The sequence below is a fragment of the Rattus rattus genome, chromosome 7, assembly GCF_011064425.1.
Source record: "Rattus rattus isolate New Zealand chromosome 7, Rrattus_CSIRO_v1, whole genome shotgun sequence".
In the NCBI taxonomy this organism is placed as follows: domain Eukaryota; kingdom Metazoa; phylum Chordata; class Mammalia; order Rodentia; family Muridae; genus Rattus; species Rattus rattus.
Window position 1 is genome coordinate 35590613 of NC_046160.1, and position 26400 is coordinate 35617012.

The following is a 26400-nucleotide window of genomic DNA, read 5'->3' on the forward strand; positions in this document are numbered from 1 at the left end:
GACTTTCCTAGTCATAGCTAATTTGAAGACAAGGATCCAGAGCATGGGCCTGCCACCATCCGTGCCTCTACCCTTAGTCCTCTGTATCCCAGGATTTTTATTCTGGTCCAATGGGGTGAATCATATATCCATAGGTGTTATATCGAAAAGTGTTAGAATAAAAGTTTTCTGCTGGTGAAATCTTCAGAAATGGTGTGTGTGTGTGTGTGTGTGTGTGTGTGTGTGTGTGTGTGTGTGCACATGTGTGTGCGTGTGTGTGATCTTGCTGAGCCTAAGTTTCCATAGAGGTAGAAGCTCATTTTATAGAGGCCAAGAGTGTATGCCAGAGAGACACTCAGCATCCCCAGCAGCTACCTATGCAATAATTTGATATAACACAATTCAAACGAGCATTCGTTGGGCAAAAGGCCCCGTTTCTGTTTAATCACAGGCAGTGGGAGAGCAGCAAAATTGGATCAGCCTATATGTAGCCCTGCAAGTGCCTCCAGGCTGTCTTCTAATGACATGAATCTTAGAGCCCTGAGAAGGGGAGAAAACCTAGCTTATGTCACGTGGCATAAATTACATAGCCATGAGCAGTTATTTAGTGACTGACTGCATCCTTCCAGTGTGGTCAGACTCTGGGCCAGCTGCTGGCCAGGTGCTGAGGACATAGGGGTGATGCCTTCCAATTGTCAGCAATCTGAAATTAGAAAACTTCTCCCCTTGTCTTGAAAGTGTCTACGCCAGTCATGTCCTTACATATATTGTAAATGCATCTTTGGGAGGACACTGACGTTCTCTTCAACCAGATGACAGTGTTGTAACTCAAATATGGGTCTTAATACTTCACACAGGGTTCCCTCTGTATATTTCTGCTGTTTCTCTTATCTTCTCATCTAATTTTTTCATGGTGCCTCACCTCCCCTTCCAGAATACCTTCCGAATGACCTGAACAGGTAGGATCCCAGCATAGAAAGCTTATGTCTATGAATCTCATTTCTACCTCCCCACAACCCACCCCAGCCACATCTTTTCTCATGCTCCATCTGTTGGCTCTCTATGATATAAAGAAAAGACATCATATGGGGTGTCTTGGATTAAGAGTGAACCTCTATGGGTTGTCATGCTGTTCTGATCAAGGTAATCAATAGACAATTACCTCAAAACCTTATCTAGCCTTGGAAATCTATGCATCTCAGAGAACGGTATGGGTCAATATCAGTTGCTGGGAATTGGGTCTTCTTGGATACTTGGATTTAGGTTGTACAAAGTATGGCTTTTCACAGACAATCACATGGGAGAAGGTACTAAGTTGTAGAGTAACACAGATAGTTCTGGTATGACCGTTGCACTCTCTGTGAGCCTCTGGGCTCTGACATCACAGGCTGTGAAAAGGTTTGAGACTAAACAGATGTATGGACCAGCAGTCATACGTCTAATACCTATGGGTTATTTCATCTTTGACAAGACATTTACGTGCCTGTCTGAGGACCAACTATAAATGGAACATGATTTATCCTTCCTAGGAGTGATAAGGTGGATAATAGTGAGCCGCCACATCTAGATTGGTCAATATGTGTCCTAGGTCAGAGGTAGCTGGCTCTGATGAATGCTGATTTGACTAGAAGGAGAGCTTACCTAGGCAAATTATGGATTTCTTGCTTGGTATGTGATGGCCCCAAACACACTGACAGAGAAATCATTTTCTAGATTCCAGACTTTTAGTTAAATACGCACAATTTTATTGATTGAAGAGATTAGGACAAAAACATTAAACCAAATACAGGACAAAGCACCAGAGGCCATTAGTCCCCATCATGCATGTTACCAATCTTTCCTCCCACACAGGACTTTAAAAACAGGGGAGAGGGAAGATAAAAGGTCCTTCTTGCCACAGCACCATCTTCTGAATGTAAAAACCCTCTCTCTGTATCTTCCATTATCAAAATAGAATCAAGGGTAAATCCATGGCAGCTTTGTCCCCTGATTATCAATGGGGAAGCTGCCCTCCTGGGGACAGGGGCTCCAGTGGAGTAGGCGTGAAGCATCCAAGAGTCCGCACACACATGCCACATACTAGAGTGAAGCACAGATTCAAGTAACATTTACATACTAGAGTCCACGTGTTACCTACCCAAAAACAGGACCATTTCACAAAACATATGCAAGCAGTAAAACCCAAATGACTGAGGTACTGGGAACACAAATATTTATGCCAAAAGAGTTCTGTATCATACAGCAATAAAAAAGCCAGAATACAAAAGGAAAACATTTTGCCACTCGAAATCAAATAAGGCTATCTAGAGAGAGCCAAATAAAAGGTTATTCCAGGGACAGATATACTCAAAACAGGGGAATAAAATTATAAATGTTAAACTACAGCATGTAACATGTCATCCCGTTGACCCGTAATTGAAGTACTGGCTTAATACATCACAATGTGACATTTTCCTTAATAAATACAAGGTGCGTATTGGGACAGAGAGCTGTTTGTATGTATATCATCCTGGCTTTTGGCTTATTGCCCGTTTACTCTTTCTGTTCAAACCAGAGGGCCTTTCCAAGCCCAAAGGATCATTCTTAGCAAAGAAAAGGAAATAGCTGCCCTGTATTTTATACACATGGGACAACCTGTCTTGTTTTACTAGTTTCCCATAAAGCAAAAACAAAATGTTGAGATCAGCATCATCAAAAAGATCTGACTCCAGGAGGCGCCTGCCCTCTGGGACCCCCTCACCATATTTGGAGCAGAGAGCAATGTCTACAATGTGAACCCTCTTCCTTCAAAAGAACAAAAACCAGAAAGGAGTTGGATTTTTCTCTTTTCCTTTCTTCATCCCCTGGACTGTGATAATATATCTGGAAGTTTGACTTCATATAGTTTCTTGCTACAAAAACCAGCTGATACAAAACAGAAATGTCTGTGAAGGAATAGACTTCCCTTCCCCCTTCAGGGAGCAAAGCATTAACATGTCACTTCCTAACCAGAATAGGAAATTGTTTATTTAGAAGAAATGAATTGGAAAGTGTGGATGAGAGATGACAACTGGAACTTTTGTTTTCTTTTAGTTTAGCACCCAGGTTTCAGGTCAGTCTGTGTGCACCGAATTATTATTATTTTTTAGGTGAATCCTATTAATTATTACATAGGTGGTTGGCCTGTTCGAAAAAAAAAATCTTCGATCAATTGTCCCTTCCCTGAATCGTAACAAGAAGTTAAATGCTAACAGTGCAATGCCAAGGTATGTGTTTGAGGCAGAAGAGTTTCGATTCTATCGAGATCTGCAACTATTTCTGAACAAAATGAAAAGTGGGGTAGACCAGATAGCCCTACTGGTAAGGGGGACTCTCAGGCTACCCAAGGGAAGAGAAGCTTAGGGGAAGGGCTCCCGTCCATCTGAACCCAACCCCCATCCCACACATCTTGTTCCCATGCTACATGTTCCATCATTTCCTAGAACATATTCCTTCTCTGAACCAAGAAATGTGTAAATATGAGGGTCCGTCTTGCTTCTCAGCCAGGCCACCTGTGTCCCAGAACTCCTTTCTGGAGCTCTCTCTTGCTCCTGGTACCTGCTATGTGTCCCTGGGCCTTAAGCTCAGTTAAAGAAAGGGTCCAAGTTCTCCTCCATGTTGACGTCTGGCACCAGCTGGTCACATGCCTCTTTAGCACCAAATCCCGAATTCGAGACACTAAAATCTGTAGAAAACCAAGGATGGTCCAGAATTTCCTGTGAGGTCAGCCGCTCTGAGGGCTCCCGTCGCAGGATGCTTCGGATGAGGCACTTGGCCTTGGGAGACAGAGTTTCTGGAATGTTGAATTGGCCCCTGCGGATCTTACTGAAGAGGGAACTAGGCTCAATGTCATGGAAAGGGTAACGCCCCACCAACATGGTGTACAGCATTACCCCCAGGCTCCACACGTCCGCTGCCTTGCCCGAATAACTGCCGTTGGTGTTCAAGATCTCTGGGCTGACATATGCTGGGCAGCCATGCTTGTCAGAGAGGGAGTCGTCATCACCCCGGAGAATGTAAGCGTCTTCCAAGCTCTCCAGCTTGACACGAGTCCTGTAAGAAAGAGACAAAGACAGAAGCTCCTAAGGATCAGGGAGACACATCCATCCCATCAGTATATCAGGGCTGCTGATGTGTGTTCATCCATCCATCCATCCATCCATCCATCCATTCATCCCTCCATCCATGTAAAAAGTTGGATGTCACTGATAATGTAGAATACTAAATCTGGAGACTTGAGTAAATTTCTTGAAGCCTTTTAGCTAGGAGGGGGATAAGAATTCCTAACTTTGCCTTCTGGTTCTTTAGCTGTGCCCACCGCTTTTCTTTAGGACACAGGCAGAGTCAGGGAAAATTTCAAGTAGTCACCGCAACCTACTCATCTAAGCCTAGCATATGAATATCAAGTTGATCTTCATTTCCAGATATTCACCTGCCTTTTCCTGCCTGTCACACTCCCAAAGCCTGGGGTCTTAGACCTGGCACCACTCTCTAATTACAGGTGCATGGTTCACATGTGACTGTGTACCTGGGTAGATGGGTGTGACAATAGCAGTATTACCCTAAGCGTCTTTTCAAACTATTTATCCCACCCCACCCCCCAATCCACCGGCTTTTCAAGAACCCAGCAACTTATCTATACAAACATGCAAGCCCTAGATGTGCTGGGAAAGCTGGAGAAATGCATGTGAAATTCTGAGGCCTCAACACCCAGCTTACGCCATTAGCATGACATGCCCCCATGGCATCATCGTTGAGTGTGAAATAAAGATATATACTGTGAAAATAAAGAGTCTGGAAAATAAGATGACTTCTTTAATCAATCATATTAGTGCAAAACAAACTGGTGCCAGGCATGAGGGTACACGCCTGCAATCACAGCACTTGGAAGGCAGAGGCAAAGAAGATCAGGAGTTCAAGGTCAACCTGAACTACACAGCAAGTTGGAAGCCAGCCTGGGCTTCATGAGACGGGTAAACATACTGCTTCCCTGTGTTTGAAAGGAAAACCCTTCTCTCTTCTCTCAGAGCGGAGCACCATCCTTTGAGTGGGCGGTTTTCACCACATTCCTAGAGTCCTGCTAAGATGGGAGCTAAGGACAGTTGGAGCTGGAGTTGGGCCTCTGAGGCACTTAAAAGACCTGCAAATTCACATTACTTCTTCACATCTACAAGTACACACAACCAGGCCTTCGTCCTGCTTGAGTACACAAGCTGCCGAGTTCAAAATAGTGTTTGGGCAAACTACAACAGGGCCACCTTGGTCATCACTCACAGCATGTAGCCCAAGACCATCTTCCTCTCATCTTCTCTCTTTTCTTCCTCCCTCTACCTGCAGATCTGTCTCTCAAGGTGGTCTGAAAAGTCCCTGATGGCAACTAGTTAAGCAGAGCTGCTGGGAGCTCTGTAGTAGAATTGACAAAAGATGCGTTTCTTCTAGGATCTCCTATGAACGTGTTTCAAAAATCAAGCACTGATTGCTTTCCTAGATAGTGTGGTCTTCAGGGGTGTAGACTCGCAGTCAGACTTATCTCTCACCAGTTGTGTAGCTTCAGCTAAGTCTCTCAACCTCCCTGTAAAGTGGAGTACTAGAGAAGGCAGTGTGTGTGTGTGTGTGTGTGTGTGTGTGTGTGTGTGTGGTTTATTTGGGGAGGACTGTTTTTATTTTAATATGGTAAATTTTACATTAAATGATTCACCATCGTAACCATTTTTGAGCATCCATTTGGTTCACCCTCATGATATCCACTAATCATCATGCATCCACCCACACCAGGCTGTTTCTGTGCCAGATCTAACATTCCATAATACACAGCAACATGTAATTTCCTCTGCCATTCGCTGAGCCATCTTCTACAACAACCCTACCCCATGCCTGTTTTCGAACGCTCCTGTAACTAATGGTCTACAAAACTAAGAAGGCTCTAGCTGTGTTAATCTGGAATTGAACTGATTAAAAACAAATCTTTCTTTCTCCAGCTTATTTCTCCTAATAGGAGGTGGCAGGTGGCAGTGACCCACCCACCGGCCTCACCAGATGTTCCAAAATGCCCAGAGAGGAGACTATGAACCCAGCGGGAGGGAGAGAAGGAGGGAGGAAGGGGGGAGGGAGGGAGAGGATCCTGAGTCACAGATACAAGAGCTCCTCTCAACAGTTACTTCTACCTCTGGCTTCCTTAACTTGGCAGTACCTGCCATAGCTATGAACTGTAACTTGGGAAGTAATTCCTACCAAAGTGTGAAAGGCTACCAATTCAGGGGGGGAAAGTTTAAACCTTGGACACAGAGGGTTCAGTTTGGGGCAGGATTCTCATTACAAACCCCTCTAGGAGTGTCCTGGGTCATCCACATGGAGGCCAGTGTTTTTGTTGTGTCTGCTGACTGATTCCATGTGTGTCCCTACCCTCCAAGCATAATCTGTGTTGCAGACTCTTCTGATTGCTTCAAAGGCAATGTCTTGCTCAGTCCCTCTGGGGACCTCTGCCCATAATGTCCCCTGCTTAGACCATTCTTCTGCTGATGTGCAGCTCATTATGCATAAGTGTCTGCTTAAATGATTGACATGAAGTGGGTTTCACCAGTGTGCCCTACAGAAATCTGCTGTGCAGCTCCCATCAGCCTTGGGGATGCTGCTCACTTCAATCCACATGGTTTGGCCTTCAGAACTCCTATATCGCTGGGTGACCACTGGGTGGTCATTTTGAATAATCCCCGGCCTCCTTACCTCCAGGAGCTTGTGGAAGCAAAACAGAGTCACTGTGGATACAGAGGGAAAAGACCTGCTATCTGTTGCTGTGGTGGCTTACATGCCCGGGCCTAGTGCTGGCACCAATTGGCTTATACAGAGGTGTGGACTATGGGGTTTTCAGCTCTGCTGTAAAGAAACAGTAGCCCCATTCTCCTATCTCACGAGAATTATGTAGGAATCAGGACAGGTCCATAAACCAGGCATGTGATGGGGGAAGGGGAGATGAACAGGATTCCAAGGAATGAATTCCTCTCTCCACCTCCTCAGGAGGCAGCCTCTCAACTCCACACACTTTATATTAAGCTAAATCTTTACATTTGTAGTCTGGTCCTGCTTATCTCTTGCACATTATAACTGTACATTCTGATATTTTTTTTATTCCTACCCCCACATTCAAATTTCCTGACCCCTCATCATGGAGACTTGTGTGTGTGGCCCCATAATTAGGACTTTAGCCTGTGGCCAGGACCACCACCTTGTCCTTTAACACTCCCCCACTGCAAGACAAAAACTCAGAAACTATGCAACAGAATAAAATTACTACAACCACTTGCCTGATGCTGAACCTAGACTGCTCCTGGCCAATCTACAGGGAACTTTAGCCTCCTTCCACTTCAGCAGCCATTATCACCCTGTGTGTCACATCCCTGTTGACAAACCTTTATGTCCCCCAAGTATTTACTTTACAATTCATAACAGTAGCAAAGTTATAGTTATGAAGTAGCAGTGAAGATAATTTTATCACTGGGGGGTCACCACAACATGAGGAGCTGCCTTAAAGAGTTGTAGCATCAGGAAGGTTGAGAACCACTGTTTTAGGATTGCATTAGGCAAGGTCTGAGGGTGCAGTGGGGTGCCGCTGGATCTCTCTGGCTCATCACGTGCTAGAGCCAGTGAGCTGTCCTAGGAACCAGGGCAACCCAGATAACAAAGCACATATCAAAGTCAGCTTCAAGGTCAAGTTCATTCTTTAAAAATTACTAAGTGCGAACGTCAAATGTCATGTACATGCCTAACGCAAGCCATGTGTTTATGTATCTGTTTTCTTTACATTATGACACAAGGAGGGTATATGGTTTGTGTGTGTGTGTGTGGTGTGTGTGTGTGTGTGTGTGTGTGTGTGTGTGTGTGTGTGTGTGTGTGTGTGTGTGTACCAGGAGCCCTAGCCCCAGAGGCCAAGTCAGTCACAGCGGGGCTGGGTGCTCATTCTTCCCATAGAGCCAACTCAGCCACTGATACTCCGACGGCTCCATCCAGGTAGGCACAGTCAAGCTTTTACTACCTTCCACAGCATCAGCATCCAAGGCAGGGCAGAGGAGAGGGAAAGAGCAGCCTGGAGACAGGATGGAAAAGAAATGCATCCCCAGAGGCTCTCCCTGACCTTGCTCCGCCCCGGAACATCCTTGGCTTGTTTATATCACTTCTAACAAGGGTCGAGGCAAGTGGTCTGGATTCTATCTTTAAACACTGATCTTCCGGGATGTTCTCCATGTGCTGGAGCAGAGGGAAGTGAGGCAGGAGGCTTGGGCTTCAGCCCTAGTGCCTGAGGTCCTGTTGTGCAACCACAGGAGCTACTCGGGGCTTCCAAGTCTGACCCTCTATCTCCTCTCGGGGAATGGAGCTGTCTCTGCTTCTTTTCCCAGGACTGAGCACAGGGAAGGGACTTTGCAGACAAGAGATCAGAGTAGATATGAATGAACAGGCTTCTCCTGAAGTCTCTTAAACAGTCTGGGGGATGATGAATTTCCCTGGCAAAGAAGTTGATTTCCATAAAAACCAACAAGAGCATCTGTGGACCCGGTGATTCAAATAGCCCACTAATCATTCAGGCATTTAAAAGACGTTCAGGAGCATTTACTTCCATAGAGCTCCCAAACTAGGCACCAGGGATATGCTCGTGACACATAAGGCCACAACCATCCTCTTTGTTTTGCTGAGCATTAAATAAAGGAACTCAAGACGGGGTATCCCAGAGAGCCCAGTGTAGCAGAACTGCCTATAGCACGGTGGCAACTATACAGACCCGAATGTAAAACAGACTCCGGCTCTCAACCCCAGAGCTGAGTGTTGCAGACAGAGGAGAATGTGTGAATGCAAGCCTGGGCAGGTGAAATCAGAGGTGATGCTCTGGCCCCTCTCTCCACTGGGACCGCCATACTTGTTCACGCTTGCTTAAGATGCTCGTGCTTTTACTTATGCGCTCAGCTCAGCCCTGCCTCTCAGACACTCAGGATGTCCATTATTGGGGTGGAGGAGATAGGGATGATTTATGAAGAAGACATATTTATGAAAGTGACATGCTGGGCAGGAGGAGAAGACAAGGACAATGGGGACTGAATAACTTTAAATTCCAAGGAAGGCAGAAGCCTAGGACAGACAGCACTAGAGCAGGAAAGCTAGATCTCCCTGGGCCCTCTTCTGTCTGTCTCTTGCATAAGAAGGTAACAAGCTGCCTTGCTTCAGACCTCGCAGATTAACAAGGCTTACAAGAGGACAGCCTGTGTACTCAGGGGTTGGCAGCCTAGTGACCGCCCTGTATCATCATAGCCCAGAGCTCAGTGGGGGGAGCCAGGACTAGCAGAATTCGATTCCTCTCCTGGCACCTGTGGGAGCAAGAGTGCCCCCCCTCAAAAACAAGGTCCCAAAGACCCTCCAACTACCAAGTCTAGTTTGCAATGTAACCCAAGGCTCTTTCAATTGTTTCTCTCCCGTGAAACATGATCAAATAACTAATAGGAAAAGGGCTTTTCTGGCTTCTATATTCCTAATTATTCTGCAGCTGTCAGGCTGTACTGCATCCTGTAGGACACCCTCACAATCATAATGCAACGATTTGAAAAGCAGTAGTACCCATCCACTGTGGACTGGAATAGTCAGATGCTGGGGTTGAACAGCCTGCCTTTTTGTGTCTCCTAACAAAAATGAAAGGCAGGGATTAAGCTATGCATGTCAAATAAGGAAACAGAGGCTCGGAGAATTAAATACCCTGAGGCACACCCAGCTGACTGAAAAGAGCTGACTCTGAATGCATGTCATGAAGATTCTACTGTCACTGTCTCCTCCAAGTACGCCTTGGTACCATGATCAAAAAACAGAGGTGCTGAAGAAGTTTGCAAAGACGTAGTGTTAAGTAGATGGAGGCACGGCTCAGTTCCAGATTTACTCCGTACCTGACTTATTGACACATGAACCCATCTATGAGTTAACTAAATGTCATGTATAGTTATGGTGTGGACAGAGGTGTAGAGATGGAATGACCCACATACTTACTAAATGAAAAAGGTTAAGATACCAAAAGCCGAGGAGACTTGCTACCTGGCAAGTAAGAGCAGAGTTGGTATTCAAATATATATATATATATATATATATATATATATATATATATATATATATATATTTTATCCTCTAATACAATTCCCTACCTATGACAATGAAAAGAGCCAAAGAAATGAAGAAAGGAGAGAGACAGAACCCAGCCCCCCACAGCAAACCATGTTTTGCTTTTAAACCCTTAAGCCTCACCCTGAGCTCCTGGCAGGAAGAGGAGAGGACAGGGTGGAACAGGGTGGGGCTCAGCCAGGAGTTCATCAAAGTGGGCCTGACAGGGACAGGAAATCCGGTTGCAGGAGATCGTTCAGAGCTGCAGAAGAGGTCAGAGAAGGTTGTCAGCCTCAGGGTCCAGGCAGAGTAAGAGCCAAGAAGGAAAGATCGGCTGTAGCAGGCTGGACTTACTCTGTTCCTGCTGCTCCTGAAAGTGTACCCTCAGTAATCAGGTCAACGGTACAAGAAAGAGCTCCACGACAGTGAGTCACAGAAGGTGTCGGGGGGGGGGCAGCATTGTAGGTAACATGGCGCAAACCTGGCCCACACCGCTACATCACATCGCACTACCCAATCCTTCATTTAATCTTGTTTCGTGTATATACAGATTTTTCCAGTAACCAACTGTGAGCCGTCTCTGCTCCAGGGCCAGTATCAGTGATTCTCCTGTCTGGAATAGCTCACGGGTGAGTAGCGATGGCAGCTGGCACAGAGTCAAGAGAAACCCTCCATGGTGCAAGACAGATGTCAAAAGGAAGGGGAATGTCAGGGAGGCAAAGCTACGGTATCTTGTACCCACACACAACCTGCGAATGCTTGTTTTGCATATATTGGATGCACAAGACAATTGGAGAGACCCTGGCAGCTGAGAAAGGTGGAGGACCTGTGGAGGCGTAGCTGGGATGAGGAAGCCACCTGAGTAACACACCCATTGCAATGGAGCCTCCGGCATTGTGGGCACACCTCTGACTCACTGAGGCCACTGGATCCACAGGGGAAGCCATTCCACCTGGAGTGTCATTCTACTGCTTGGAAGATTCCACAGAAACCACAGCTTGCAGCCCTCAGGGCTTCATGACTCTTGTCACCATGGAAACAGACAGGGAAACCCGAGCTAGAACACAAAGCCACACTGATTCCCCATTCACCACTTGCTTCCTGCACTTAGAAGTGGCTCCTGAAGGATGTGTCCTACCCCAGAGCGATCGATTGATTCACATCTCGGAAAAGCTCCACCAGTATCAGTGCTTGTGAGCCTGCAGGGTGGTGTTGACATCATACTGCTCAGGCTGGGGCTCTACCTGAAAGTTCCTCTCTAAGCCTGGGCCAGAAGATGCTTCGCCTGGCAGGCAGCCCAAAAACCAGGGATCCCTGCAGATGGCTTAGCACATAACCAAGAAGCTCAGAGAACCAAAACGTCTGGTCATACTCTTAGCTTTAGTGCTGACATGTTTCAGATGTAGAGAATATAGCTTCCTGCCTCACTATCCCTGGTTGTTTTCCTTGTACACCTCCCACCATTCAAATATGACTCTAGTAGTTGGTCAGTGGGTTTCAGGTCTAGGACAAGATCAGGGAATATATCCAAGGCCCTAGCCACCTGTCAGTCTCATTACTGTTTCTCTAGATGAGCCCCACTCTCCCCAACAGCTCTCTCCGCACCCTGTCTCCCCAGGTTGCTATTTCTTTCACACTCCTACTGCTGAAATAGGGAATTGCCTAGCCCACCATCTTTCCCATCATGGGCTTTCTTATACTGATGCTTGCCCTTCCAATGTATAGCATCACAGACAGAATAAGTACTTAATAAATATTTGCAATGGCATATGATTTCAGGATCTAAGCCCCTCATCCTCCAACCCCAGCAATTTATCTAGGATCATTAAAGAATACTTAAGAGCTATGTCTGGAGCCCAGAGAAACTTTAAACAGATTGACCTCTTCCAATGGCTAGAAAAACCCCACAAGGGCTGAGAAAAGCACATTTGAAAATGTTTCTATTCACTCCCTTCTACCTCCAATTCAACACAGATAGGGAATTTTTCTTATGATATGTATATTCTTGGGTGTGAGGGACTACTGTTACAGCCATTACATACTGAAAATGCTAAGTCCCTATCATACAGTGTTGTGAAAAAATGGAAGCCACCCATGGAGTAACAGGACTGCCTGTGGTTTTGGTTAATTGGGGGTACCATCCATAAATGTCAAAACTCCTTGGAAATCTGAGCTTCAGGTAGACACTAGGTGCTGGCTCCACTAAGTGCACATCTGGATAACTAGGCCACAACATTCCTTCTAGGGAGTTAGGTTCAAGAGGCAGGATCTTACACATATGACTAGGAGCATGGTACCTGAAGCTGCCCTTGTGTTTTACAGCGTAGACTGTACAGCTACCTTCCCTGACTTCAAAGTTGTCAGAAACCTGGCTAGAAAATAATAGGCCTCAAGTTCTTAAAATGTACAAAGTCTATGGTAAGTGGCTTTAAGTTCATTAATTCAAACACGGACAGCGTGAGCCAATAAGATGATTCAGTGGTTAAAGGCACTTTCTGTCAAGTCTGATGAGCTGAACAAAGATGAATCTGAAACTGAACAAACAAAAAATCTGCATGGTCTAAGGAAAGAACTGACTCCTACAAATTGCCCTCTGACCTCAGCATCTATGTGCCAGAATGCATACATGTGCAGCCTTGCATGCATCTATACAACACACACAGTAAATAAACACAAATAAATATGGCAACTAAATAGAAGTAAGTTTATTTAAGCACAGTAGTTAGGATAGAGTCATTCTGGTCCATGTGGATCCTATTAAAACAAGACACCAGCCTCATTGGCATAACAGTCTTCAACATCTAGAAGGGTCTAGCACATAACCGGTGCTTAACAAGCACTCCTTGAATAAACAAATGGATGTCCAAGTTTCAGATTTATAAAATTCTATGCCATTAGACAGTGGCTAGAAGCAGGGATGGCCATGATATCTTTAAGATCAGCAAGTGCAAAGGCCTACTGCTGGGGGCTTCACATAGATCACCTTTAATTAGCTACAGAGAAGACATCATACAGTCATGGTGGTACATGTCTGTAACTTCAGCACTAAGGTCACAGAGGCGCAAAGATCACTGCAGGTTTGAGGCAAGCCAAGGCTGCATAGCAAGCCTGTCAAGAGGGAAGGGATAAGGGTTCAAAGTGCAGGAGAGAGGGTTCAAAGTTAAGAGCACTTACTATTATTGCAGAGGACCCAAATCAGTTCCTAACACATACTCAGGTAACTCACAACCACCTTTAACTCTAGTTCCAGGGGATGCAATGCCCTCTCCTGACCTTGATAGATACCCAAACATGTGGCAAAAACACACACACAGATGTACACACATACACACAGATACTGGTACAGACATAGGCACACGCACACACAAACACACACACACACATACACACACACAAATAAAAACAAGACTTATGAAAAATGAGAGAGGAAGCTGAGATCATAGGACGAAGTGAAAGAAATAAGCCTTTCTCACCACTGTGGCAACTTCCTACTTTGCTGTGGCCTCAGACTCTGCCATCAGTCAAAGGACTAAGTCTAGCACAGCAGTAGATTCTACCAACACATAGCTAGGAGTCAGGCTGCTTCTAGGGAAAGAGCCCGGGGAAGATTGGCCAATTCTCACTGGGATGAGCAAAGCCTTTCCTAAATGAAATTACAGTCTGCTGAAAACAAGGTCTTAAATAAGCCTTCCTTAGGCATCAATCAATGGACCAAGACAGCAGCAATGGGTTAATTTCTCACTCAATGTGCAACTTTGAAAATAGCTCTCTTTGAAAGGTGTCTCCATGGGGATTCATAAGTTTTCTGGGCTCCCGTTCTAGGCAACGACCTACATTTAAATGATTTCTATTTATCCCTGTCTCTCTCATCCTGTCATTAGAATCCAATCTGAGCTGTTCCTACCCAAAAAAGGAGATTCTCGTTTATTCAACAAATAGCCAGGCCTACCATGAATGAGATGCCACTTCTGTCTCCAGGAAGCTCACCAGTCCAGCAGGAGCAATGGCAGAGCAACAGAGGACAGCTTAGTAACGGGTATTTAGGTCAGCCCATGAAAACAGAGTAGGAAGGGCCGAGGGGATAGTTCAGTCCTTCAAGTGTTTGCTGAGCAAGCTTGAGAATCTGAGTTCTAAAAACCTCACTTTGGGGTGTCCTTATAATTTCAAGGCTGAGAAGGTGGAGATGGACGGATCCCTGGGATAACCACTAAGCCATCCTAGACTACTTAGCAAACCTCATGTCCCAGGGAGAGACCCTCTCTCAGAAAAAAGATGGACAGCTCCTGGCTTCTGGCTTCAGAAAAGCAGCATCCAAAGTTGACCTTTGGCCTCCACAGGCACCTGTATACATGTATGTAGTCACACACACACACACACACACACACACACACACACACACACACACATACTTCTGGACACTTCACCATCTTAGAGAGTTTTTTAGAGTACATTGGGAAGTCAGCTTGGCATAGGCACAAAGACACGTAATTGGTCTACCTAAATATGAACATTTTCTGGAAGCTTTGTGTCTCGTCAAAGCCAGAGAGAGAGAGAGAGAGAGAGAGAGAGAGAGAGAGAGAGAGAGAGAGAGAGAGAAACTTCCTAAAATAGAGTGCCTATAAGTTGCAGAACTATATATAGATATTAGTGAAAGGAAAGCTGAGCCTGCCCTCTGGGGCTCCGGTGCCTGCTCTGAATCCTTTATTAGATATAGCAACCTCAGTGGAGGCGGAAGCAACTTGAAGATCTAAAGGAAGAGCCAACATAGACAGCAGCACCTCAGAGAGATGGCCTTGACCTCTGCTGTGGGGGAGGGAGAAAAGGCTTTCCCTGACAAAGAGGTGCAAGCTGCACTTCTTACACAAACCCCTCCAGCACCCCCTCCCCCAGTCACTGAGTGCCTACAGGAGATCTCAGAGCCCAGTGAGAAGATAGGCTTCCTCATAGCAGCAGAAATGAAAGCAACCACCTTTAGAGATAAAGATCTCTGGACCAGCGCAGTAGCATGTAAGAAGGCAAGTTTCTGAGTTCACATGGGACATTTCTGTGTTAAGAGATGTAAACAGTGATCGGAGGCTGGTGGGGGAGGGGCGGTGCCTGGAGGCAGCAAGGAGACTTGCCCAGGAGAAGAAGCCAGCAGGACAAAACAGAGCAAAGGTCACCGACAGAACCACGGTCCACCACTTTCCTTAGCAGCCTATTAAAAGGGCAGGGGAAAGCAGGTGTGGAAAAAGCCAGGGTTAACATTAATCTGCCTTCTATGAGGAGAGTCTTTCTAGTCCGTTTTATAGTGCAGGCTGTCTGGGCGTGCAGGTTAGGCGTTCTGTCAAAGTGAAATGTCTTAGTGAGTCCACCAGCAGGGGCTGGAACCCAGACAATCACTCTGGCTCACTTCTAAACTCAGGTCTTGGTTTGAGGCACAGTGAAAATTTATAGGGTCTTTAGCAATATGATCAAGCAGGTCTCACAATACACCACAGGGAAAGAAAGGCCAGGGGGTATGGGAGATCCCCTGTGGTAATATGGGTATCAGATCTAGAGGAGGTCGTGCAGGGTTCTGCAGGATTGAGGGTGCAAAAGGGTTCAATGAAGTCTCAGTATTCATTTCTTCAAAATGAGGTTCAGTGGTGGTAGGTCGTCACAGTGGACACAGAAAAGGAGGTCTGCCCTGAAGAACTCTGCTCCCTCCCCAGCCTGGGTGGAATCAAGCTTACACTAGAGGGAACTATTGTGACTGCTAAAGAGAGTGACTTCGTCATTCATGAACCCACTAAGGCTTCTGGACTGTTCATGCATAAAGGTAACTGTTTGGTTTTCTTCTCGGTTCCCCCCACCCCAGTGTCTTCAAGCACTGTTTCTGCATGCAGGCCACACTGTCACCTCACTGAATGCTAATTACCTTCCAGGGAAGCAATGACAATGACGGTGTCAGTCTTGAGGAGGCTACAGTTTACAAACATATAGAGGGACTGGAGATGAGGACCTGAATCCAGAACCGAAATCAAAGCCAAAGGGAATCAGATGAAGAAGCCAGGCCATCAATGATCCCAATACCACAGTAGTAGGTATACTGGCCTTGAGTCTGCACATGACCTTGGGTGCCATCTAAATGGCATAGTGTATAAAGCATGGAAAGCCCCACTAAGAATCGTCATAGACTGCCCTGGGTTCAGTCAACAGTACACAAGTGGGGCTCAACCAATTCTGCCTTTACCTTCTACTACTCTGTAGATCAGGAAAGAGAAGTTCCAGGCAGGTGTGGAGCCCATGCCTGAATACTTGAGTGGCGGAAGCAGGAGGATCCTGAATTCCAAAGTAGTATGGCTATATTGCAAAACTGTTTCAAAGGGAGAACGGGTGAGAGGGGGGTGGGGGGACTGGTGTTTGAATAAGTAAATGAGGCATAAACCAGTAAATGAGGACTGCCAAGGTAGTCCTTAGTAGTTAGTTGTTTCAGAGTTTTGTCCATAGGACCAAGAAAGGGTTAGAAATCAGACATAGGCTATCTCCCGGTCATGCTCTAGTGATCTGCCACACGACGATATCTACATTCCTTTGGCTCACTTCAGAAATGTTTATCTGCCATGGGTCTGACCTTGGGATATGCCACCCTGATGTTCACTGATGCCTGATTAGGTCTCTAAAGTAACCTTTAATCATGCAGAGCCCGTGACATATGGCTGCAGCTTTTGAGGGCTCTGGCAGAGGAATGGAGTCCTTGATAGCTGAGTTGACTACCTAGAGAAGCTCATCCACCTTCTGCACTTTCTGAGACCTCAACACTCCTCCTTTCAGAACCATTGGCTACAAAATGTACATGGGCTGGGATGTAGCTCAGTGGTAGAATGCCAGGCCTATAACGCACAAAGAGGATTTGCTCTGCTGCAACACACATACACACACACACACATGTACACACACATATGTGCACACATACACATATACATACACACACATACGGACCTTTCCATCTTTACAAAGAATTAAGTAGGCTGACCTATGACTGTATTGTAGGAGGTCAGTAAACACTTCCTCTTACTTTTGTAGCTGGACAAATGGTAAAGGAAATGTCTTTGGCTACTCCATATCCATCTTCCAAGTGAGAACATTCAAAGCAGAAAAGATATGCATGTGAACACTGAAAATGGGTGATGAGCATTCATGGGAAAGCCGTGACAGCATGGGGGAGGGACGGCAGCAGCCCTAGGTCATAACAATTATTAAAGACAAGAGCATAAGGACCATGCCCCTATGTCTAAGTTCCAAGGGCTGGACATCTGAGCTGGAGGAGGAGAAGGTACACACTGCCCACATACTTAGGGGAGTCCGCTTCTTCACTTTGTTTTTAAAAATAATGAAGCCATCTAACCAAAGACCAGGACATTAGCTGCCATAGTTGCTAGTGTCCACCAACCCCACCCACATGGATAAAAATATGCAAAAGAAGCAGCCTTTATAGGCACAGGAAGCCCAGAAGCTCTCTGCATGCTGCATACACAGCTGGATTACGAACACCCATGAAATTATTCCATTTGGCTTAAGTAACAACAGGCCCTTTTCCTTTGCTAAGCCCCAAGTGCTTGCCAGACATTAAGTCTCCAATTAGTTTAAACCGTGGAGGAAAATAAATGGAGAGAGATACAGATGGAGAGAGAGAGAGAGAGAGACAAAAAGTACAATTCACTAGCTCCAGCTCATGGGGGAGGGGACAATGGATTTCTGTAAACAATAGTGTGAAAATATCACAGCCCACTGAACTGGATGTCAAAGGAAATAGAAACCAGAAAGGTCTGCTCCCCAAGGTCTGTCTGATTTACAAAAAGTACCAAAGAAATGTCAGTAAGGTGAGGGGTTGAAGGAAGTGGACCAGACTGCCTTGAGACGTTCCCGCCCTCTTTTCCAGTCCAGAATGACCAAGGTCAAGACTTGAGGCTCGCTCCACAGACTCAGGTGTGTGGAGTCTCTCAAACAATTCCTGGGACACTACTGTGGGGCTTTTGATTTGTGGGTCATCCCCACAGGCCACAAGGAACAGGTGAGTGAAAACAGCTAAAGATGTTGCCTGTGTCCCTCTAAGAAACTACATTCTTAAAAGGAAGTTTTACAAGGAAGAGAAAGCTGGGCTCGGGTTGGCTAAATGGAACCCGATGAGTTAACGGTGTACCCATGAATGAAGCCCAGATACTCGTGTCTTGACCAGATGTTTCTTGAGATAACCAGGCATCCTTGGTGCCTGAACTCCCACCATCAGTTCCTCGCCTGGCAAGCCAGCCCTTCCCAGACTACCATACTTCTCTCTCTTTCAAACCTTTCTGGGTTACACAAGATCTAGTGAGAACCGGCAATTCCCACCACACCACATCACACAGGACCCAGGACACACAGGACTCACCTCTGACTGTTTGATAGGTCCAAGGTCTATCTACTTCTGATGTTCACTTGCAAGCCTGTGGTTTACACCTACTACGTGCACAGGAAACAGCTACTTAGGGAGTGAAAGGGCTATAAACAATGCCCCCTAGGTAGTCAATGTTCTGACAGCATGAAGCCTTCATAAACCTGTCTTTGTTGACTTAGAAACTGCCTCACTGGTTTGCAGCCTCCTTCAGAATTCTTCAGACAAACCACACACATTCAGCAGGTGACAGACTATCCTATCCCCCTGGCCTCTGAATGTTTCATGACAGGAGCAATGATTCCTTGTTTGCCAAGGGGATTGGGACACCACAATGCTCTCTCTTTGTTCTGCTTGCCCTAACTCTCACCTGGACAACAGGCATTGGAACAAGCTCCCTACAGATGCAGATGCAGACACCTCACACACACACACACACACACACACACACACACACCTGCAATGGGCTGAGCTCCACTTACCTCTCTTCATCCTTGAAGATAAATTTCCGCAGCTTGAGGTCACGCAGCACCAGCCCCCCATCATGGCAGTGGGCCACCGCAGAGGCAATCTGGTAGAACAGTCGGGCTGCCTCCTCCTCCCTCAGCTTCTTGCAAGTGCGGACAAAGGAATGCATGTCTCCATAGCTCCGCTCGAAGAACACATAGGCTTTGGTCTCTCCCAGGAGGATTTCTGTGATTTGGTTGATGTTGCTATGGGCAGACAGGCAGAAGCAGGGGGCCAGAGACTCCTGGTAGCAGCTGATCTCAAACACCTAGAACAAAACCGACAAGACCCCCAATCAGAGGTGCCTCCTAGGACCCAAATGCAGAATGCTGAATCCCCCCCCACGGGCTCCTGCTTTGATGTGGCATAAAGAATATGAAACTTAGACCCCCCATATACCAGTTCTGTCTGTTACCAGCTGTGTAGTATAGTGCAGGGGAAAAATAAAAAAGCATACAAACAAATAACATGTCTTGACTCCTCTAAACCTCCAAATCTTAAATGGTCTAACATAGATAAGTGAAACTTGATTCAATGTTGGGGGGAGTCTAGGGAGTCTAGAAAAAAATAGTAAAATGTTAAGTTTTAGTATTCAGTGTGTGTGTGTGTCTGTCTGTCTGTCTGTCTGTCTGTATGTATGTATGTATATATGTATGTATGTATGTATGTATGTTGGTATCTCTGTGTCTGTATAGAGGCCAGACGTCCACCTCAGGTATGGCTCTTCAGGAAACTATCCACCTTGTGTTTTGAGACAGGGTTTCTCGTTGTTCTTGAACCTACCAATTTGGTGAAGCTGGCTGATCAGGGAGCCCTGGCATCCTCCTGTCCTTGTCTCGCCAGAGCTGATATCAGGAACATCACACACAGCTTTTTAAATGTGGATACGGGTTATCCAACTCAGATCTTCATGCTTGTGGGGCGAGCACTTTACTGTCTGAGCTATTACCTAAGCCTAAATATTATCCTTCTTCCCTATAGTTTCTCCAGTTACATATTTATAGAAAAAAAGAAATGGATACAGAAAAATACAGGAAAAAAACTAAGTGACCCGAGGAAAAAGACAAACATCTCTTTTCTTATCAAAAATGCCCAGAAAATGTGCAACATGAATGAACAATTAATTCAATATCCTCCACAGTTCTCTATGTGTGGTAAATTCATTTTACAGACGTGCAAACTGAGGCACAGAAAACAAATTGAAACTCTTGCCCCCAGTGGCAGCTCCAGGATTTGCAAAGGGGCCTTCTCCATAGAAAGCCAGGCAGGCTTCCCTTTTCCCTCCACAGATATCTAACTCAATGAATCCATTATGCAACGATTTTCTATGAATCAGAGCTAGCCTGTGAAATGCCACCTCACTGCTGCTTAGAAAGAAAAAAGTGCCACCCATACCTTCTGAACAGACTTAAGAAACGAACGCAACAGAAAGATATTAAGGATGGAAGGGGCGCTTCTCATTCACTCAAAGCCTAGAGTTACTCAGCTCTGCCAGCACCTAGGGTTGGAATGGGGTTTCCCTTGCTCAGAAGAAGAATGTGCAAGGGGGAGCTATTTGGAAGCGGTACGGGTGAATAGGGGGATTCATTTAAAAGCAAGCCTCATAAAAACCTAGCCATTTTCTGTGTAGCAGTGAGCTCCTGATGCTGGGTCCTAATGAGACCCTCATCATCAGTATGGAGTGTGGTAGGAGGGCAGGAAAAAATCCTGCCTGGGGGGATGCCCATCAATCTAGCTGGGTCACCAATCATCAGAATAGGATGGGTAAAGTGCACAAAGAACCTCCCTCTTTGCATAATAAACACCGGGACCTAGACACCACAACCTTTTGTGGGTCCTGATCCCAGCCAGGAACCTCTGTTTCAATCCTCTTTGCTAACAAGGCCCAGTCTGGAATGCACGTGTTACCCTGGGATCCTTCTGTAGCCCATTCAAGGAACACAGACTGCAATATAAAATTCCAAGGGTTAAGTAACTAAGCATAAAAAAAAAAAAAACCTGTGAGTCAAACAGGGACAATAAGCACCTCACGGAGGCTGGTGCTAACTGGGGCTGAGGAAGCAAAGTCAACAGTAAGGCTGTGAATGAACCATAATGAGGTATCTCAGGAAAGTGGCACAGCTGTTACCACTACACCCTCGAATTTAAGAATGAATGCCTCAGCCTCCCCGGAGACCACAAATCACACCCTGATACTGTCAAATGATGACCTCAGAGCAGTGACCTCAGTGGCCAGCTCAATTAGGAATCTGAAATGCTTGAGTCAACCTTAGCATCCAGGCTGCAACGGCCACAGAAGCCTCAGCAATTTCATCAAGGAACACACACACACACACACACACACACACACACACACACACACACACACAGACACGCACCGGAGTGGCTAATGTCAACAAGCTGCATTACGTAACAAGCATGATTTGTTCTGAAGCATCAGGCTGTGGGTTCTGTCGCCAGGGCCTACCCTTCTGATTATTTATAATACACTTCCTGTTTCCAGTTGCCTTTCAAAAAAATAAAATCAAACAACCTTTGGCTCAGCGTGGCTAGCCTGCTCTCCCACAGCACAGCTTGAAAAGCTGAATGAGCAGGAGATTAAATGAAAGTAGCAAGCAAATTCATGGCAGCTTCCCAAAGCGGCCATACCCTTTGTAGGAGAACGCAAAATGGTGGACAGAAAAATGAACAAACTAAAAGACGTGCTTACGTTTTCCTAAACAGAAAGGAGCCAAACTTTTATTAGTGGCTATAACAGGCATTTATAGGCTTGGACTGGTATTTAAACCGTCACCCTCAAGTGCAAAAATCAAGCCCTGAGCCTGGGTGCCAGCTCCTCTTAAATGTTTAATTGGGAGCCTTGGTTATATAATGTGACAGTTCAGATAAGGCCCTAAGACCAGGCCACATTCATCTTGTCTGAAAAGAAAAAAGAAAAAGTGCCCATTCTGCCAAGATAGTAATTACGTCATTCTGCACAGTAGCTACAAGAATTTTTTGTGAAAACAGCTAAAGACCCCCTAAAGATCCTTCCCGACTTTGGCTAACTGAAATAGGCACGTGGCGTCAATCATCATCGGGCTGGGGAATTTTGCTCCTGCCCCTGGAAGCTCTTCCCTGCACTCCTCCCCCGCCACAGAGTGTCCTACAGAATACTCTTAATGCATCCTACACAATAAACACCAACTTTCTGTTCCATCTCCTTTTGTACTTTGGACTGCATGAACACGAAGCTAGGAAACAGGAAACCCCAAAGGCATCAAAAGGAAGTGGATTCAGTGCGGAGGGCTCTGAGTGCTGTAGCAAGCTAAAGAGCCCACAGTGTGTATATTGGGGCCGATCATAGCATCGCCCTCATAAAACTCTCCTGGAGAGTGTTGCACCCAGCCATGCTTGTGGAAGTCACCCACGTCACCTCGGGGAAGAAGGCAAGGGAACAGAAGCTGTGCAGTCATAAAGGGATGACCTCTGTCAAACAGAACAATGATCCTGCACTTAAATCCACTTGCAGCCACACTGTAATTGGTGAGGAGCTGATTCAATCTTTGAAATAACTAAACCAACAGATTAAGTACAGTTTGGGGCCAGAGAGCAAGTCTGCAAATGACACTATAAGGTCAGCCTACAGTGAAATATGTCTTGAAGGATCAGCAAAGAGAACGAACAGAGGCCAGAGACAAGCCTAGTTTTAAACAAAGAAGGAATAGCAGGGTGCTCCTGCAGAATTTGGCCACGGACAGTTTTGATGTAAAATCATCTGTAGCCTTTAGGGGGAAAATATATTAAAATGCTCTACTGAAGTTGAGCAAAAGGAGGGGGGTGCTCACTGCCGATGATGGTGCATATTTCATAGGAGAATGACAGCTCAGTAGAATTCATTCATTTCAAAGGATGACTGTCCTATTGTGCAGTGTGCAGGGCTCCAATCAGGCTCCGAGTTGCCTACAAAATTTAAGGCTTTCGCTGGGCACAGTTGCTCTTGATTACGGTAACTTAGAGAAGATGTGAAATCCCCAATACCTAATACATGCAAACAACAATATTTAAAGAGTCTTTAATTTCCTCTAAATTCGGGGATAAATAATCTCAGAATTACCCCGAGATCTTCACCCACCCGGTTTTTGCAAGGAAGCGCTCCAACCCAGTATGAAATAAGGCGATTTCACAAAGCAGCCAGTGATTAATTGAGAAAAGTGTAATACAGCAGCACAGATGTACACAGTAACCATTTCAAAGACAGCGCGGTCCCACTTCCGCCTCAATAAATAAATAAATAAACAAACAAACAAAACCAGAAGAACCTAAATTTAAGTGGTAATGTATTCTTGATCTACATCTAATTCTGGTAAGTCCTGTCCTCCACTGCAGTAGGAAACTGACTGGAGTCAAATATTTTGTTACTATCCTTCCTCTGTCCTCTTGTGGTACTCGGGGAGCGCACACAAAGACACACACAGACACACAGAGACACAAACCAGTTACTGTTCAGGGTCAAAGACAAAAAGGAAATTGAAGTGTCCTTCTTAGTACTAGCACAGGGGGCTCCAAAGGGCAGGCTCTAAACAGGCAAAGGTGGCCTTGTGGGTGCAGGGGGAGCAGTAATGGGGGTGTGCAGCCAGGGAGTCAGAGACCTAGACAAAAAGACCCAAAGGATTCCTTGTTCACCCAAAGGTGCGCAAGGGGCGAATTTCCACCCCCAACCTTCCTTCCCAGTCTCCAGGCAGAAGAAAGCTTTAAAACTCTTTTTCCCTCTGCTAGAGCCTTGGGCTCAGCCGGAGGGGACACTTTTTGTGTCTCTTTTAAAAAGCCACCTTTGGAACAAAGGTTTAACACCTGCAGGCTGCTAAGAACAATGGCTACAAAAGAAACCGAAGGAGCGGCGTCTGAAAACCAACCGGGGATTCCCTAGTCCCTGCATGAAGGGGAGGGGGGATCGACCTGGGGAGAGAAATGCCCCGGCAAAGGGAATCAGCCCCACGCACCCGAGCTCTACGAGCTTCCTAGGGCACGCATGTCCGTGCCCCGGTTCAGATTCGCCGCCCTCCCTCCCCGGATCTCCCCAAAACGCCCCCGCTGCAGCCCGCCCCATTGTCTGAAACGGTCTGAAAACTTCGCAACTAGTCGAACGTGGACAGACACACAAATAAACCCGTTTAACGAGGCCACGCATAATGATCCCAGCAATCTTTCAGTCCTGGACTTGAGAGCTTTGAGACCTCCCGCACCGTCCCGGCCCCTGGCAAAGTCCCCAGGATAATTTTTTTTTTTAATTTAAGCAAAAGACAAAACGCAAAAGCAAAGATGGGCTGGTTACCTTGCACACCAGCTCCTCTCCGCTGTGCAGATGCACAGCGCGGAAAACGTGGTCTCCCTCCAGAGGCTCCAACAGTAAGTATTTCCCGATGCAGGAAACGCAATGCGACAAGTTCGGAGTCTCGGGCGGGCTCGGAGAGCCAAGGTTCGGGCTGAAACTCTGGCTGGGCTCAGCGGACCTTATAGACGACAGCTCTTCGAAATCCTGGGTTTTGTTCCGCGATCTCCCATATCTCGCTATTGTGATAGGGGTAGACCTGTGTATGTTCATGAGTGTGGGGATCGCACACGACAAAACAAACAAACCAAAAAGAAAAACCCCACTGGAGAGATGGATGAGCCGCGGGTGCAGGCGCCTCTGTGCCACCGACTTAAAAGGATCAAGAAGGGAGGGGACCCGTCTGGGGCTCCGTAGAGGAAGAGTTAAGAACTAGCCCCCAGATGGGCGCCGCAGGGCTGGTCCCCGGCTGCGAGCCCCGCTCCCGGGGGTGCTCGCTCGGCGGACAACTCGGGTCCTTTTGTTACCCAGAAGCCGCCAGCGCAGTGCAGAACCGCACTCTGGAGTCAGTGGGTCTCTGTTCGCCGCGTGGATCTGGACGAGTGAGCGTGCCTCTGGGGTGCGGAGCTGCAGCGCCGGGATCCTGAGCGATCCCCAGCTGAGGATCCGCAGACCGGGCGGAGGAGCCCTGCCTGGAGTTTGTGCAGTCTTCAGGGAGCGTGCGGCGCCGGCTCGCCCTCCACGCGTTAGAAACCAAACAAAAAGAAAAAGGAAATAAGCACGGGTCTACCGGCTCACGCCGCGCGGCAGCCAGAATCCGCGCTGCACCCCCCCTTTTTGGTAGAAAGGGTGGGGGGCGTGGAAGGGGGTGCTAGAGAGGGCAGTTACCTAAGTCTTAACTGTAGATGGCGTCTGAGGCTTTTCCAAAAAATCGCAGAGCTCTCCCTCTCGCTCTCAAAAAAAAAAAAAAAAAAAAAAAAAAAAGGACAAAAAAAAAAAAAAAAAAAAAGCAAAATAGCAAAGGAGCATTTAACTTGGGGCGGGCGGTCAGCAGTGGCAACAAAAGATTGCAAAAGCTGAGTAGGGAGTGCGGAGTAGGGCAGGCACAGGTACCGCGACAAAGCCCAAAGCTGAGCCCGCGCGGTCAGCACTAGCTCTTGCTGTCGCCGCTCACGTCCCAGATCCTCCTCTGATGAAGCAAGAAGTGCGGGCGGTGACCTGGGGGGACCAGCGGCAGGAGCTTTCCGGGGGTCCTGCAGGAGCTGGCCGCAGATGCTCCCCGGACTCTGTTAACCCGCCGCGTTCTTTTTCCGCTGCACAACTGGGTCTTGAGGCTTGGAACAATTTGCAAACCACTCTTGTCTCCCGATGTCTTGCGACCAAATTGCACTGCACGGCGGGTTTGTTCTGGAGGAAAAATAAAAATCGACGGCTTGTCTTCTTTTCTTTTCTTTCTTGCCACCCAGAAGTAGGAGAGGACCGTGTATTTAAAAATTAAAGGGGATGGCCACGGTGCCCTAGGCCAATCCCGGCGCTCAGCACGCCCGCATCCCCGGGCGAGGCGGTATTAATAGTTACTTACGTGGCCGGGGATCTCGGAGTGAGCCCGGCTGTGTGTGCGCGTATGTGTGCGCGCGCGCCTCGCTCGCTCGCGCTCCGTCTCCCCATTCAAAGTCACCGACACATTTCCACTGAGCCCCCGCCCTCTTCGCCGGCCCCGCCCCACCCACGCCCCGGCCCCTGTCATTGAGCCGGGAGCCCATCAATCAGCCGCGCCGCTGCCAGTTCGCGCGCGGCTCCCCAGCGCCTGCCGGCGGCCAGGGCTGCTGCCGCCACTCCTGCAGCGCCCCCGCCGGGGCCCTGGCCTCGCCCCTGGATGGCTCGGCCAGGCGCGAGGTAAACAGTGCTTTTATATCCTTCCGCAGTCCAAGGGCTCTGGGCTTGTCTGGCCTGCTGCTCGCGCTGCAGAGCTAAGGATGCTGGGCTGTGTATCTACCACCATCGCCACGCAACACCGGCAGGCTCAGGTCAACTTTGGGACTTAGATCCTCTTCCCTGGGATTTT

At 47.0% G+C, this 26400-nt stretch overlaps 1 protein-coding gene across 1 annotated transcript; it reads right to left on the reverse strand.

Annotated features, from left to right (window-relative positions):
• Window positions 1–1701: 1701 nt before the first annotated feature.
• Window positions 1702–25981, reverse strand: Trib2 (tribbles pseudokinase 2). Its single transcript, XM_032907491.1, has 3 exons — window positions 24339–25981; window positions 19000–19292; window positions 1702–4050 (listed from the first exon to the last, which is right to left on the reverse strand). The coding sequence occupies exons 1-3, from the start codon at window positions 24606–24608 to the stop codon at window positions 3582–3584; spliced, it is 1032 nt and encodes a 343-aa protein (XP_032763382.1). The 5' UTR covers window positions 24609–25981; the 3' UTR covers window positions 1702–3581.
• Window positions 25982–26400: the final 419 nt, after the last annotated feature.

Coding starts and splice junctions, on each gene's coding strand:
- Trib2 (XM_032907491.1), bottom strand. CDS start 24,608: ATGAACATACACAGGTCTACCCCTATCACAATAGCGAGATATGGGAGA. Junction 19,293..24,338: donor GAGAGGAGCTGGTGTGCAAG/GTAACCAGCCCA, acceptor GTTTTGTTCTAG/GTGTTTGAGATCAGCTGCTA. Junction 4,051..18,999: donor ATCTTCAAGGATGAAGAGAG/GTAAGTGGAGCT, acceptor TCTTTCTTACAG/GACTCGTGTCAAGCTGGAGA.